General features: G+C 35.3%; 2 protein-coding genes across 3 annotated transcripts; one reads left to right on the top strand and one right to left on the bottom strand.

The window, feature by feature from the left end:
* Positions 1-348: 348 nt before the first annotated feature.
* LOC121863829 (mitochondrial import receptor subunit TOM40 homolog 1-like) lies at positions 349-9,918 on the bottom strand. Its single transcript, XM_042362698.1, has 6 exons — positions 9,643-9,918; positions 7,019-7,133; positions 4,975-5,122; positions 3,769-4,006; positions 2,687-2,866; positions 349-2,274 (listed from the first exon to the last, which is right to left on the bottom strand). The coding sequence occupies exons 1-6, from the start codon at positions 9,803-9,805 to the stop codon at positions 2,135-2,137; spliced, it is 984 nt and encodes a 327-aa protein (XP_042218632.1). The 5' UTR covers positions 9,806-9,918; the 3' UTR covers positions 349-2,134.
* A 365-nt stretch (positions 9,919-10,283) lies between these two features.
* Positions 10,284-17,443, top strand: LOC121863828 (selenoprotein K-like). Of its 2 annotated transcripts, XM_042362696.1 has the most exons (5): positions 10,284-10,490; positions 12,102-12,212; positions 13,012-13,096; positions 14,342-14,422; positions 15,609-17,443. In XM_042362696.1, exons 2-5 carry the CDS (start codon positions 12,179-12,181, stop codon positions 15,691-15,693), a joined length of 285 nt encoding a protein of 94 aa, XP_042218630.1. In that variant the 5' UTR covers positions 10,284-10,490; positions 12,102-12,178; the 3' UTR covers positions 15,694-17,443. The 2 variants fall into 2 exon arrangements, with proteins under 2 accessions (XP_042218630.1, XP_042218631.1); XM_042362697.1 differs by lacking the exon at positions 12,102-12,212 and having other exon boundaries at positions 10,298-10,490.
* The last annotated feature ends 238 nt before the right edge of the window (positions 17,444-17,681 follow it).

Raw genomic sequence — 17,681 nt, 5'->3', positions numbered from 1 at the left:
ATGGACAAGTATTTAACCCAGACTGTCACTGAGGTGGAGTGAGCGCACATGGCCCAGCCACCTGGGACAAGAGAGACACCTTGAGGAACGACATAAAACTAACGGGCTTCCCGTCCTGGCCATGAAAGTGCCGTGCCGCCAACTTTAAAACTACCCGCAGACATTCTTGGGTACATCCAGGGTGTCATCCCCGAATAATTGGATACCACAAATTAAAAATCTGCGAGTTGTAAGGGCATGCTGTATATTGCTTCTAGCCTTGTTTTTCTTGGAACTAATGAGATGAAACTTGCCAAGTTCCCTGTAATTACCTTTCTACCATTTACAGGCATAAATAAAATGCAAAAATGTTAAAAGAACCATCTGTTTTGTACATGGTAACAATTATCAAAACAACTCCAACAATCTGTTACTTATATTCACGGTTATCTACAATGGGAGGTAATGCAAAATCATAAGAGTACAGTTCATTAATATAAATTCTCTGTGGCCATAATACAGACTAGTACAATGTAGCAGCAAATAAGAGCAAGCCCTTTAGAGCCCCCTAATTAGTTACTTTATGGTAGATATTCCAATATAAAAAAATATGAATGTTATATTTTAATCCAAAATGATCATCCTTAAATAATATAAAGAACCAATTCGGTGAATATTAATAATTTACTGCTTTAATAGAGATAATAGGAAGAACTGAATTGATGCTATCAGCTGTGTGAAAAAAAAAGGCTGACATGCATTCACAGGCTTTTAGACTGGATCGATCTGATAATGACTGGTGTACAGATTATCAAATAACATTTCTTACCCACATTAGGACCTTCAAATATCTAGGGCATACACTTTCCTTCAAGTAATTAACACTCAACTGCACCTCTTCACTTGTACAGCAATATGGTAATGATTCTGTTGTCTAAAAATCATTTTCACACATTAAAATTTAAAAAAGAAATGTTACATTAAATTAAGTTTTATATATATATATATATATATATATATTACCATAGTATTAAAAGAAAAAACAAGATCATTAGTTATGATGCCATGAATCCGATACTGTACTTTGAAACCAGTTTTAATTCCCACACCCGATGTAATGCAAGAAGTGCCAGTATCTGTTGCTTGCAAAGGTCATAAAACTGGAATAGCCACTGCATTTCTATCGCAGGAAACTTCTACTCGTTTTTAGCAAAACAAAATTAGTCTAGAAATTTCATTTGTTACTATATTCTTGAACTACAAAATCAAGATATCAACTTCACTTTATGACATCAATCTTTCCATTCAATAATATTGAAAAAATAATAATAATTGTAATGCAGTACACATATGCCCCCACAAAGTAATTTTTTTTGAAAAAGGACATAGCACATGAAATGATTCATCAAGTTTGCCCAGAACCAAAAAGACCTGTAGTTTCACGAAACATAATTACACACCAAACAGACAGTCGATCATCCAGCCAATATCTTTTTAGTACAGTACACGAAAATGAATACGGGACAGATGGGCAGACAGCCAAAGCAATATAATTCACAATAGTGAGGGCAAAATAAAATAAGTGTCTGATCTTTGCTATAGCATGGCTACCCACATTAAGATTCCTATCTATAAAATGGTACACATATGCTGCAATGATCTTCAAGCATTACCTATTAATTTTCAAAAGAAACAAGCACACATTTTGACAGCATTAAAAAGAGACCTTTGTTCATAAGGAATGATAACAGAATATCCAAGTCAACTACCAGTATCATCCTATTCTGGCACAGCGATACTGCCAAGGATGATACAGGATGAACATAGCTATAATGGGTCCAACCAGCAACAATGTGCAGTAGGGGAAACTATTGTCCAAGAAATAAAATACCATTAAGTTTTCATAACTGTACTATTATTCTAGTAAGTACATGGTACTTGGTCACAGTAAAACTCCCCAGTGATGCACAGGAAAATTATGGCAATGGATTTCCCACATTTGTATGTACATTCCAATATCCCTATACAATATTTAAGACTTGGTACTCACCCATTCATATATCCTGTCAACAGAGCTTAAACTGCTCATTGACTCAGGAAAGCATGACACAGGAATGACCACATCAATCAAGATTCTATACACATCACTCTTACATTAGCCTATTATAAAACCACATCCAATCTTAAACTGATTCTTAGGGTGGTTGAGCATGGCAGATAAAGCCAATGTGAAAGGCAATGGCATTAGTTTCTTCTCCATTACCGCTCCAACAGTCCAGTTAGAATCAAGAGTTCCTGTAAAAATTATCAATTAATAAATAACATCCAAGTAAATTTAAAATATATATATATTTATGAAGATAAAAAAATAAATTAACAAACAAACACATTCTGCATTAAATAAAAATTTTGTCTAATTGAACAGTAATATCTAATTTCAGAACTGAAAAGACTCAGGTTTCTAGACAGAGGTTAGGTTATACTTCATACACAAACAGAAGTAATAATATATGCCACCCATTGAAAATTAATGGAAATGAAAACAGTATATAACAAAGAATAAAATTATCAAAAATCATTAAATCAATTCTCCAATTCTACTCTTCCTATGTACATACAGAACCATGGCTTGCAAGATGGCAAAGAGTTCAATAAAATCTTTCTTTTATTTGAAAATCACAAATTCATACATTAGTATAATTCTCACCTCTAAATACAGTATTCGCTTTAGGAATTTCCAACTGGTATGCCATAGAAGCAACAGACTCCTGCATTCGTAAACTTGTTTCCAACTCAACTCCAAACTGCAACTGTTCTGTAGCCTTTTGGTAATAACACAGATGAATGCCAGCACCACCTAATGTTCCTGAGGCTGTAAAACTGTCACCTGTTGGAGAGCAAATGGCCATTTTCAGTATACTGTATAAGATTCATACTGATACACTAAATATCTCTTGACAATGAACACTGCAAAACTGAAGTTCTTACATACTGGCATTCTTTTTGAAATCTTTTACTCCTCACAAATATTGTTAACCAAAATTAACTTGTGTGAGCAAATTTTCACATCTGACTGTTACTATGGGGAATACCTGGGTAATGGGCCTTGAAGACAGGCCAGTGGGAAATCAAACTGCTGTGTTGTGTAAGAGTAAATTAGATTCAGAAAGTAAGGTTATATCACAATGAAGTCATAAAATTGCTCTATCTGAATGACTTGGTTTCAATTAGATGTCTTTAAAATCTTCAGAAGGATCCCAATAGATTACACACTAAACATACTGTATATGAGCATTTCACAAGTCGCAAATAGAGTACTGTATATTAACACTGGAATGCCAGACAACAGACTGACACACTGCTGGGTTACATCCTGACTATGAGGGTTTGGGTCAAAATTACAGATTGGGTGGGGGCCTGAATTATTCAACTTGTAGGGTGGGGGATTTTTGAGGCAAGCTACCTAAGAACACAAACCTACTGTCATTTTTAGCCTACAGTTACCACATTCAAGGTTTTTAAATTTCATATGAAATTTTCATTTTTGCCACATGGGGTTTTAGGATCTGTGGAAAAAAAGTAAAATTTTCCTTAGTCTCTCACACTCTCTCGGCAGCTTGGCGCTGGCTCTCGTTACAGCTGTACTCAGCGAGTTACCAAGCAGCTGGGGGTTGATCAGCATGAGTGCCTTGTAACCATGATCAGGTTTGAGTGTTTTAAAAACAATGTCAACAAGTTTTGTATGAGTTTGTATGTGTACAACAATACTCCTTGTACTGTATAACTCACCAGTATATCTACCAGCGATAGAGTGCACTGCAATATGGCCCCCGGGAACCTGTGACCCATACTGATAAGCTAACTCTGTCCCCAGTGCTAGCTTTTTGGTGACTTGCTGCAAGTAATGAGTAACAGCCACACCTGACCCATTTATTATGTCTATGTTGCCCAAGGTCAGAGATGCTGTGTAGTCTGCACCACGCCAGTCCATCGTTACTTGTGTGGCCTGCCATTTACTCTGCTGAATCTGGAGAGGATAAAAGTAACATAAAGCCTTACCAGTACAGGTACATATTTATATAAATAATGTTCATCTTTCATAATAAGACTTAAGTCTTTATGAGATGATTCCTTCAAGACAAAGGGAGAGACATCTAGCCATAGTTATAAGATAAATGGCAAGTTACAAGAGTTGTTAAGTAAAGAAACATAGTTGGTGTTTTCCAAGAAATGTCAAATAAAATGTAAACAGTGGAAAAAAATTATGTATCATAGTGTGAAAGAGTGAGTGAAGTCACAAGTCCCCATGATTAATCTTGTACTAAGGCAGATGCTGGACCAGAAGGTAATAATACCAGAAAACTCATCAGCATCAACAAATACAGTAGGTTAAATTATTCACCGAGGAAAACCTAATATCCTTATTTCTTTATAAAGAGCTATCATCTCAATCATGGCTAAAGGCATATTCAACATTGTCAAAGATCCAGTTATTATATTCTTTCTTATGTGATATTAAAAAGGGGTATATTTTTCTATTTAAAAGAGGTATTATAGGATAGTCTTTCTGATGGTTTGTTAACACAAATAAGCTAATCACCTAAATGAGAAGTCCAATCTTGGCATGTTTGGTCAAAATAAATCTGACTGATCATGAATCACATCTTAAAAAGTATCACCAATATGCTATAACATGATATATTTAAGTTATAAAGGTAAGAGCAGGTCCAACCCAGATAATGACTGTGTAAGAGGATGAATGCACACAGCTTTATGTCAATAATATATGATAAGGAATGAAGGAAGAATATCCATTATGCAGGTAAATACAATACAGTACAGGCCATCAGTAACGTAGCCCTACTTGGCCTGTACAGTATTTTGCAGGATGTTACACACTACGGTATTTATTAAGTTTATGACAAAGCTACAATTCTGAAAATTTTCTAGAATGCAAGGTAAGACATTAAGTGTTAAATACTGTACAGTACTTACTTGAGCTACAAATTTTCCTCTAAGGTTCGGTAACAATTGATGTATGATATTGGCATTTAGGTTACCGGAAGGATCAACATCACCTAACATAACAGGATATGCTTCTGATGGTGACACTTGCTGAGTGCCCACAAATGTAGCACCAAACCTGAAAAATAGATTTTGTAACTAAACAATACAGTGTATTACAGTATCTACCTGTGTCGTTTCTTTATGACACCACATAAACCCTTAAGGTTATGTGTTTTCCAGCCAAAATGTTAAAGTTTAAAATGGGTCAGAACTACAGTATGGTAAAATATTTAAGTGTGAAAAATTTTTCATCAACTCACTCTAGATATCAATGATAGAAATATGTATCTTAAATAATATGATTTAAGCACTAATTACGTAAATAACAGTACTGTACTAGGCTGCTACAGCACCGCTCACAATGTGCATTCGACATGGAGAAATGAGGCATAGAGTTCCGATCAAGTTTCAAATTGCGTTAGTGTGGCAGCACTAACTCTGACTCGTTTCAGAGTGCCAATCACTTGTTTCGAGCACGTGTGGCCGAACCCATACACGTGCAGGGCTACCAATGAGAGGAATGCCTCAGGGGCCTTTTTGATACACTTCGTTTGCAGTGTCCAGTTAGTTTCATGCAGGAATTGTAACGATAGTTTTTTTTTTACAGTGTACATATATCCAGCTTAGTGGCACCTCTTCCACTGAGAGAGATGCATGGGGAAAATGTCAATCTAGAAGTATAATTTGATGTTTTAATGCTGTAGTTATAGCAAGTGTTTGATGAGTTGAAAACATGTTATCAATAAACACAACAAAGGTAACATGCTGTCATTTATGTCATTACAACTATTGTACAGTATAATTTAAGAAACATTATACTTATGATACTCATTTTTCATTGCCACATAATCCTGTGATGTGAATTTAAAATCTGGCTCTTCTTAGAGAGAATGAAACATAGTGAAAGTCAGAGAGGCTTTGAATGAGCAGAAGTATTAACCCCTTCTATACGGGGTCCCCTCTGAGCTGAATAAAATTGTCTAGCATTAGACAAATAAAATATAAAAGTGGCATGCCTGTAGCAAAGAGGTTAAGAATAAACTACAACTCAAAAAACATAAAATCTTCAGGAATGTGTTAAACAAGACTGAAAGGCAATAAGAACTGTTTGGGATGAAACAAATGGCATGACAGCCCAAGAATAATAAAGGACATTGTTAATGAAAGAATATTTATAAAAATGTTAAATAAATAAATATATAAATAAATAAATTGCATACCAGACTGAGTGGGTCATAAACTCACTGACTGCGATGTATTGTATCAAGGCAATTTAATAAGCGACACTATACTCATGGATCATGCCATTAATTCATCAATTACAAAGCACCTGGACCAGAGCAGTGTGTCCAACTTACAGTTGTCACTTTCTGCTGCACTTCAGAAATTCTGCATTATCCATTAGAAATCTGCCAAAGTACTAATGCCACAATACTGTACATATTTTAAGTATTATAGATTTATACTTCCTCAGACACTGCATAAAACTGAAAGAGCAACTATGGCCAGAAGATATTTGTACAGTACTTAACATTCTGCTTCACTTACTTTTAAAATCAGTTAAGTGATTTAATCTGCATAAAAAAATCTACTAGACCTAAAAATATTATCCAAATTCTAGTACTGTACAGTACAAGCAAAAATATCTGTTAAAGCCCAACACAATGAACCAGGAGTCTCATTCACATATAAAGTATTGTAATCCTAAAATGATTACTGTACAGTACAGTAATGTAAGCATCATAACAGAAAATGTAAAAATTCACCAAACAATTCGACTTAAGAAAAATAATAAAAGATTTAGCAGAGTCTGTCGTGTCAAGATACATTCATACTGATTACAGTAATTGAGTACTGTACTGTACACTATACATAAAGCTTTAAACACAGATTAATGTGTTAACACACTCAAAATTAACTTTCATTAATAAATATGGTAATTGAACAGTGACAAAAAATTGAAACAATTTACCTGTAACCAGGTGGCTGTACAGTGGAGAAGTTAATCGTATGAGAAACTTGGAAGTGATTGCTCAGTCCTTTGTTCAACATGAATTTTCCACCTTCAAACATTACTGGAAACACATCTGTAAACATCAAGTATCACAAAATCAATCAATGGCAGCATATACTTGGAGGTAGCTAATCACTATTACATATTAAATAAATATTTACCATATATGGAAATAGATGCCTTGAGCAGGTGCAAATTAGGACATTGAAAAAATTGGGAATTATTGAAAATGGGTTTAAAAATACCCAGTTTTCATTGATTTTACTAGAGGATATGTTTTTTTTGTTGGGAAAAGTATAAAAATGGCTGAAATTATGTACTAACCAAACCAAACCTATACAGAATCTTGATTTGTCTATACTACTGTATCTAGAAAACGAAGCATTTACACTAGAAAATTAACTGAAAGTAATCAGCGTACAAAACTGAGTCTAAAAACACCCTCATAATTAACGAACCACTGATGGCCACATCTCGTATATTAGCCCTCACGGTACATTGTTTACATGTCACATCACAGCTGACGATGCACCTATATCTAGAAAACTGAGCATTTGCCAAAGAAAATGAATACAGTAACATCTCCGTTAGCCAGAATCACTCAAACCCGGAACTCTCCGATAGCCAGAAATGGAATTTCTCAGAAAATTTTTAATTTCCTGGAAAATTCAGAGACAATTTCCTGATACCTAGAAAATTCCAAGAATGGGGGAGTTTTTCTGGGTATGAGAGATGAAAATAAGGTGCATTTTCCAGTACCTGGGAAACTCCGGGGATGAGGGATTTTTTCGGCTTTGAAAGAGTCGTCCCGTTACCAGAAATCTCTCATTCCCAGAAGTGCTCTGCACCAATTGTTTTATAACCTTCAACATGCAGTATTCTCCTATCACTATGTAGTGGATATATATAGCAGCTGATGAGCATTGCACAAGGGAGGATCTCGGGGGGGGGGGGTTCCTGGGGTTACGGACCCCCCCTTTTCATCAGAAAATTCCAATACTTTCTCTTTAAGGCAATCTTGTACTCTGGCATTATTGTATAGTTGAAAGTAATTACAGTCTCTCCTCCACTTACGACAACCAGGACATACAACGGCCATGGTCGTATAAAATATTTTTCACATTACATATCTTCGAGTCCCGACGTTAGTGATCGAGCTATGTACCGACAAAATTTTTGTTTGTAATTCCCTTTAAAATGGCTGGCAAGCGTAAAAGTGAGAGTTCTCGTGGTGCTGAGAAGAAAGAGACACCCATTTTAGAATTTCTATGTATTATTTTCGCCTTTTCGACTTACGATCAATTCGACTTACGACCTGGTCATCGGGACGAAACCCGTCGTCAGTCGAGGAGAGACTGTACTATTGACTTCAGATTATCTTCTAATATCAAGTGCCTCAAAATGGCCATGATATTGGTCAGATTTTAAATAAAAAGGGGGTGAGGCTTACAGCACTCCCCCCAAAACCCCCCAGCTGGGTGGGGTCACTGTGCTCGCCATGTTCCCCCACCCACAACTTCTTGGACCCCTCCCCCTTCGATATTCCTGGATCAACCCCTGTTGCACACTGAGGATTATAGAGCACTGGAATCTATATGAAGTTACTACTAGTCCAGGGAATTCCGTTAAGTCTACCTAACCTTGCCTAACTTCCTGTTTGCAGAGAATAAATCATGAGATTTGGTTGGTGGCAACAAATGCAATAATACCTTAAAATTTTTCTAGTAGTTTTTTTAATATTGGTGACGACTGACTCACCGGCGATTTAGAAAAGTAAACAATTATAAAAACAAGGCAATTTCACTGTGTTCTACAGAGGACACTGTCGTATATTGTGCAAATGTTTTTTTAACCCAATACAACCTAACTAAACCCATCCCAATCCAACTTAACCTTAACATAAAACCGTCGCTTTAACGCCGAGAAGACAAAGTAGTGGGCACCTAAGCACCTAAATATCTACCAAACAAAGCATTTGCACATATGATTATCATAACAGTACTCACTGATGAAAATTGAGTATGGTAACAATATATACACCAAAACAAATAACTCATCAGCGGGTCACTCGTCAATATTAACCCCGATGATGTTCAATTCATGATATCTCAGTTATGGGTATAATGCGCCAAAAGTCTCATAGATGAAAATCGTCTTAATTTTACCCAAACTTAACACTGACAACAACAAAAAATACTGAATTATGTCCTTTACTATAAATAGACCAATATATATCGTTTGTTTTTCTCCATGTACAGTATACCCATATATTCCCTATACTGTACTGTATATACTTGACAGATTCATAGTTCTCCCACCGGAGTTGTTTTTATGGTACTATAGGATAACATCTTGCCACTATATAACCCGGGAGACTCTCATATCAAAAGGATAAAGAGTTGCACAAATTGTTTCACATTTACCTCTAGGTATTATGTATTAAGTGTTGAGGAGGTCTGGTGCACCTGAGGAGACAACTTAAGGTTGACTTCTTCACAGGATCATTGTTTGTTTACCTTAACGCTAACAAGTACATACAATAATAAAGTTGCAGCTGTTTTCATTACGTAACATCAATTCACCTTTGCATTTCTTGTGTAGGTCTTCCATAGTGCCTGGGTTCTCTGTGCCACCTTCTACAACCTCGGTCTTCTTCTCCTCGGGTGTAGGGGTGACGGTGAGTGGAGCAGGTTGTGGTGGTGGTGGTGCAAGTACCCCCGGTCCAGCAGCTTGAATATTACCCATCGTGTCTTCCTCGTGTAGTTACTTATTTAAAATAGTTAAGGTGGAGTTAGTGTCGGTGTCCCTCACGCGGGGGCTGCAGACGACTCGGCTCCGTTGACCTCTGTATCACCAACACTCATAGTTCCCAGGAACAGTCTTGGTTTATTAGTATGGTACTCAACAACTTTTTTATACGCCTATCTTCAAATAAACCATATTAATATATATTTAAATACAATAAAAAAACAGTACACATATTTGATGACAGCAAAAGATAATTGTCATGATTCATAACCAGTTCTCCGGTTCACAACCATAGTTACGAGAAGATAAACTTTCATTAAATTGATTTATCATTGTATGTTTTCAGACTTTTAATTAAACTTAGCATATTTTATATTTACAATTCAACATGAGCAATAGCTAATATTTAAGTCTCAAAAAATTCTTAGTATTAGTAATCTGCTAAGACACACATGTCACAATATTTTGACCAATCAGAATCGAGATAATCTTGTAACTAACTTATTAAGGGAAGAAGAAGTGACCGCTAGCGAGGGTGTTGACTGATAGCAGTTGTAAACATGACGTGTTACTGACTGTTGCTCACTCCTCAGGGACTATGAGTGCCTAGTTCATCAAGACTTAAACCATATCTGAGGTCATCTATAACCAAAAGTTAGAACTATGCCTTATATATCATCTGGTAAGTTTATGGTGAATATCAAGAAAGTTACGGCTGCATGTGAAGTGTGGGTGTCAGTCTTGGTGAAGTGTTGAGTCTCATTCTTGTACAGCAAAGTTAGTACATTACAATGGGGGCGGTCCGACTAATTACCCAAATGTACCCAAATATAGCCGGAATGAAGTCAAATGATGGTCGTATAAGCGTAATTCGGGCTGTGAATCACTTCTCGATTAGTATTTGGTGTCATAAAGTAAAAAAAAATTGGTAAACTTAATTTAATCTGAGTTGTGTTGTGTTAGGTTAGGTTAGGTTAGGTTAGATTAGGTTAGGTTAGGTACATGCACTTGATCTATTAACTCAGATTAAATTAAGTTTACCAATTTTTTGTGACTTTCTGACACCAAATACTAGTCGAGAAGTGATTGGCAGTCCGATTTATTCATCTAGGACCATTATTTGACTTCATTCCGGCTATATTTGGCTACATTTGGGTAATTAGTCGGACCCCAATGGGGGTATTACTTTAGGATCAGCTTTTTTCCTAAAGTTTGTAAGAATTTATAATTTTTATGAGCCTGTACTAGCTAAGTTAAGGTATTGTGTCGAAGAAAAGTTGTAATTTCGAGATCACTTGATTTTGTGACATGGGAGGGTGGGGGGGTAAAAATTTGGTAATACTTGGCGAAAGTGGTCTGGCCTTTGCGGCTACCTTATGAAATTTCTCCATAATAAGACTAATATTGACGACTACACCACCGACGCGTTATTTGTTTTGATGTTTATAGTACTATATTTTCATCAGCATTTTTAAATTCGTGTTCTATAAAATAAATCAGTGGCAGTGTATTTGTCAAAAGTTACCAAAGATAAAAATTTTCTTGCAACAAGAAACGGTAATGTATGAGAACACCGCCACCACCAGGAGTTGTTCGATTTAATTTTTGTTCTCCCTTAGATGGTCTCTTCTGTACAGTACTGTATTAACAAAATTTATTACATACCTCGAAAATAATCACAATCAGGGAGAGGCATTGCACAGTTAGTATTTTTTCCTTCGTGTTTCCCATAAATAAATATGCTTTGCACTACCTGACAATGATGACACCATTTTTCTGAAATGATCCATAGGCATTGATAATATGTTTTACATTTGCTAAGAAACAACAACTTTTACAAATTGGGGATCAATTTATAGTAATGCACCGGTCTTTATTTTGATATTAAGAATATGTTATTCCTATGTTATTTGATGAGTTTCGAACAAATTTAAAATTCATTTCCTCCGGAAATCACTAGCTTTTAGGATCCCCCCCCCCCCGAATCATAACGGAAAAATTTGATATTTTTTCTCGAATAAATCACATAAATAAATTACCAACCAACCAACAAAACCTAACCAAACCAAACCAGGGTTGCACCTCTTCCGTTTCTTACTGTTCGGCTGAAGAAAACTGGATACCGCTAAATGTGTCGTTCTTCACACAGTGTACACTAGTTATTACACCTTGGACAAATATGCCGTGTTTAAAAAAAGAAAAGAAATTGCCTCACTATTTTTCTGATGAAACTCGGCAGTTGACATAAAATATTCTCTATCACAATGTCGGCACATCTCTTCCACCTTTTCAGCCATATCTGGTGCCGAAAAATAAATCTACGCTCCTGACGCTATAGCCAATAAGAAACTCCTACACCACCCCCTGTACATGCGCTGTAGACGCTTAAGAAGCGAAGACGGAGGTAAGGAGCACTGCATGAGGGGGGTCAGACCTTATCCGTGAGATGTAAACAAATCGTGGCAACGCTTGTGACTGACCAAACCTAATAATATTGAAAAAATAATATCTCGCTTATCCTTAATTTCTGGTGGACATATCATAGAAGAAAAATGTCTTAGAATTGTCTGAACATTACAAAATACAGTACATATTAATAACAGTGAAAGAAACACCGGTGTAAAACTATAAATTCACCAAATTTTGTTTAAATGACGAGTGATTCTTTGGTAATATTTGATGAAAGTTGTCCAGCCTTTGCACCACCTTGAAAATTTTTTTCCCTAGATGAGAGGCTTTCTTACCTTACCTTACGTATGGTATGTTTACTTTCTACAATTGAAGGATGATTCGTTTCATACATTCTATAATTCGCTGTTCATTAAATGACTAAACCTAACCTAAAATGCGGTACTATAGTTCTATTCTATTTTGTTCTAAATTAATACAGGTATATATTTTTTTACATACTGCTACATTCTATAACATGAAGAAACCTAATCTACCAAACCTACTGTAATCTAAACTACTACAGTTTTTTTTTTTTTTTTAAATAAAATAAAATTCCTTCCTGGAAAAAAGAAACATTCCTACAGTCTAAACATGTCATGCATTGCAAGGTTATGTTTAGCCATCTTCCTCTAACAGTTTTGGACATAAAAATTGTGATACTAATGTATTGATGTTTGCAGTGTATAAATGTATAAAGGAAAGAATATCATCACATGGAAGAATAAATTGAATGGCCTAACTTTTTTTTTAAGGTGGCAACATAGGAGGCCAGAGAGAATGGGGCTTATCTACAATTCCTAATCTCTTCTGGGGATTCATCAACTTTATTGTTTTATTGTAAGTAATGATTTAAAATTTCTTAGAGCATTATGTAACTTCATTGGCAATCTGTCGAGTTAACAAGGTATTAAATTATCCAAGACATTATCATAAATCCACATGGATGTACAATATGTGTGTAGAAAGGAGGAGGTGGTGGGAGACACAGAGTGGCCTAAGATATTAGAGACTTGGGGTAGGGGAATGGATACACCCTCCTGCTGAGGTGAAATAGATGGAGGATGCCTCACCCTTTTCACACACACACACAATAATACTGTATGTATATTCAGTACTGAACTGGTTATATAAGCTAGATTTAAGGGCAGTTTGGTTTCATAAAACTGATTGTTTGTTAGCTGTGTTTGATGTGCGGGTTTGTGGCTGTGCCTGATGCAAGCCAGCAGTAGTTTCAGTGCATTTCATCAGCAATATGAAGTCAATGCAGCTATAGTGAAGCATCAGGAGGGATAAATTACTTTAACAGTACAGGTAGTTCTGCTATAACGCGATAATTGTGTTCTTGTAAAATATCGTGTTATAGAAAATCGCGTAATAGAAATAACAGGGCTTATGGAGAAAATAGGGTTAGGTGCAGATTACTCGAAATCGAAAAAATTTAGTAGTTAGCCTAACACAAAGGATAGCACAGTCTAAATAAATGTTACATTCATATCTAATAATGAAATCATACAGTAAATGTAACACTTTACCTTGAAAAAATATGAATGTAACTTGATGGGGGAGAAGGGTGATTTTGAGGTTGATAACATCGAGCTTCTCTTCAAGTGTTATATCCTTTCTTTTACGATCATCACCGGGAATTCTATCACCAGAACGCTTCTTGGAGATATTCTTCTTTACCATATTCACAATTAATACCACAAAATTGGAGAAATAGTAAGCAAAAATCGCGTTATAGCAAACAAGCGTTCGCGTTATACAAATATCGTTCCTAATTCATAAATCGCGTTAGAGCAAATTCGCGTTATAGCAGAACTCACTGTACAGTACTGTATCTTATGAAAGTTGATAAAGTTAATGATTTTTAACTTTATGCTCCAAATTCTGTGAGGTTTTGTGGTACTGTACTGTACTAGCTGCATTAGTTTGTCATCACTGGCCTGACACCATAGGACTGCATGAACGAGGGGCTTGATATTTTCCCCTCTATTATGGTAGCAGTGTCAAGGATGCTTAGAATTAGATATAATGTCTTTTATTTTAATCATGTTATATTGAAATTTTATTTTTTTCATTCAGCTTTCAGACATTAGTCAATCCAGATTTAACAAAGCGAGGGAATAGTTATGCCAGTGACTACAGTGCTCCTGGGAGAGGACCGTAAGTAATTTAATTTTCTCAGATTTGAAGTGCAGTATTTACATACTGTATTGTTTGGAAGATGAATGGAGGAATCTGCATATTCACACATTTACTGATAAAGGACTGGAAAAGAACCGATTATACATTAATAACCTATCAAGGTGTAGTGGACCAGTTGTACCTGTACTGTGCTTGCTGGTCTTATGAAGTGAATGATTTGGTTTTATATATGAAGAAAGTGATAAATTGAAATGCTGATATTATGAATGCAGAGAATACCTGCTACAAATGTTATACAGTATATTAATAAAGAGGATAATTTTTTAAATCCAGGTTATTTATGATACACTATGAATTAGAAAATTTTATTAAATGATCCTGTGCATTAAGGTTGTGCAACATTATCTTAATTTAATGTTTTAAATTTGTGCAAAACATTAGATGGGGATGAGATCAGATGATGTAATGTGTGGCTGAGTTGTAGTGAGCAGAAGTTAAGAATGATGTCAGGAAAACAAGTTGGGGTGACAGAAAAGCCTTGGTGAATACAGTACAGTATGGAATGTGCAAGAAAACTTTTTGGTGGATTCATAGTTCCAATTCTTTTGTACAGTATAGATGTTAAACCCCAATTTACCTTAGCGTATATAAAATTAAATGTTGGGACGAAAGTGTTGTTTGCTTGAATGCAGAAAAAAATTAGATTGATGTTTAAATGTGAAGGTTAAAAGTCTCAATAGGTGAAAAACTTATATTTAATTAATGAGAGTTGTAAGTGTGTTGTTGAAGCCAGTACAAAGGGAGAGTGGTAGATTACATAAATCAGTCGAGAAGTTACTAAGTGAATTTCAAGTAGTACCCAATCACATATCTTGAGTGTAAATGTTTTGAGAGTGAAAGTGAAAAAGAAGGAACATAGTACAAAATCTCATCCTTCAGCTGTTTTGCTGAGTAATTGAAATATAGAATTATGCCAAATTGCTAGACATTATTTGAGTGTAATATACTGTAGTATGGTAAGGGCTTTTTGTAAGTTTGGAGATTTATATTACTGACTGTAATAGTTGTCCTAGTCATACTGTAACTTTTTTCCAGTATTCTAGAATTAACTGTAGAGTATTATCAAACAAGCTATCACTCAGTGGAATTATATTCTTAATGCTGTCGTGTATAGGAAGTAACTGTAAATTACATTGTATTACAGACCCCCTGGTCCTCCCCGCAGAAGAATGGGTGGACTACATAGAAGTGGAGGAGCAGGTCCTCCACCAATGGCTGGAGGTGGATGAGGCCGTTAATTCCTCTGCAAGTGCCTGTACTGTATGTGCACATAGCAGGGGAGTTTAAGTTGTGACCATATCAGATTTGTGGTTGTCACATGCTCTTAAGATAAGCTGAGACAACCTCTCATGTAGATGTTTTAGTGAGTCTTCAGAGCACAGAATAACCATTTCATGATGTGCTGCCCAAGAAACCTCACTAGGTGTGGGCAGTACTGAAGTTTCTGTTATGGGTACATTGTATTATCCTGATATATATATATAACCAAAGGGTTTTGAAGTGTCGTTTCTGCATATTTTTCTGACTGAGCTTTTTATTTTTGAGGGAGGTGGTTTTCTGCTGTCTTGAAGAATCGAATGATAGACAGTTATTGGTATTGACCAGATTTAACCATTTTCATGCAAGCACCATTAATTTTTTGATGCACACCTTTTTTTTTTGTAAAAAGCTTTCCCAAAATTATTTCTTATTCCTGTTCATTAAGAATACTTCTGAATTTCAGTCATAGTTGATGCCCTTACAGTTTTGCCTTAAGTTGTAAGAGTGAAATACAATCTTACAGTAGTCCAGTACATACATCAGATTAGCAGACACTTGCATGTCTAGAAATGATATTCCAACAAACATAACAGAATAAACTATATGGAAGCTCTGTAGTGAAGCTGTACTATTGTCTATGATGAACAAATGGCTCGATTGCAAAATTCAGTACAGTACTAGATAGATTTCTAGGAAAATATCTTTTCTGAAACATTACATAATTCAGTGGTGAACTTATATTCATACTGTACTTATACAGTATACGAGTTACCAGTACTGCACAGGTTTACTAAATATCTGTCATGGTGGATTTTTTTTTTTTTACTTTATGAAGTTACACAATAAAACTTAAACATGCCCAGTAAATTCAATGTCCTAATTAGTCCGGTAAAATGTACTGTACTGGTAATCCTGTATAATGTAATCTTGAAGCAAATGTAAATTAATTGATATTCATGGAAGTTTATTGAGGTGACAGCAAGTCACAGATGTAAACTTGTGAACTTAAAAGAGATGAAGTGTTAAGATTTTGTTAGATGAATTACCCAATAACTGTCTTGTTGGCTTAATCCAGCCATTGTATTTGGTCACCCTTACAGTCTATAACACTGGAAGGGCTTTCCCACTTTGTCTGAATAACTTAATAATACTGTAGTCTATTAAATTCTTCTGAATTATCTACTAAGTAGATGAATAATTATGTATACAGTACAGTATATGTCAAGTTGAATCATGCATTAATCACTGTCATGTACAAAGTAAGTCTGGATCAGGTTTTGTATGCACTGGATTATGACAAGTGTTGATTAGACTTGTCATGTTCCACTATGGATGATTCTGAAAATATGGATCTCAAATATTTGTAAATCCTAAATAAGTTATTTAATTTACAATATATCATTGCCTAGAAAACTAGAAGTCAGTTGGTTCAAAAGCACACACTGGTCCAACTAAACCATCTAATAATATTTTAACAAGTGTTCTTCTAGACCCTGCCAGCTACACTTATTGTATTACTCTACTGTGTTTAGATGTATGGAATTTTTACTTTCATAAATACATGTTGATAGTTTATGAACATCACATACTGCCTTCCAACATGAGAGGATATTATTTTATGTAAAAAAAATGGGATAATTGTCTCTTTTATGTTGTGTTTGAAGCCTAGTGTATTGTATTACCAGGTTGATTTAAGGGACGAATATATTTGAGAATTGCTTCCAGATTTTCTTTATCCATGTGAGATCAAAAAGGAATTTATAAAGGCCATTGTCAAATTGAGACTAAATACTAAATCATGTACATAGTACTGAACATAAAACCAATTGGTTAAGGGATAGTTAATATATTGCCCAGAAATAAAATATAAATTGGTGGAAAAAAAAGTACACTGTATGAGCAGTGTGAAGTGTTATTTCAAACAATATAATTGCTGGTAAATAAGAATAATGAAACT

Source organism: Homarus americanus, unplaced genomic scaffold, assembly GCF_018991925.1.
Source record: "Homarus americanus isolate GMGI-L3 unplaced genomic scaffold, GMGI_Hamer_2.0 scaffold48354, whole genome shotgun sequence".
Classification (NCBI taxonomy): domain Eukaryota; kingdom Metazoa; phylum Arthropoda; class Malacostraca; order Decapoda; family Nephropidae; genus Homarus; species Homarus americanus.
This window is presented reverse-complemented; position numbering and strand designations above follow the sequence as displayed.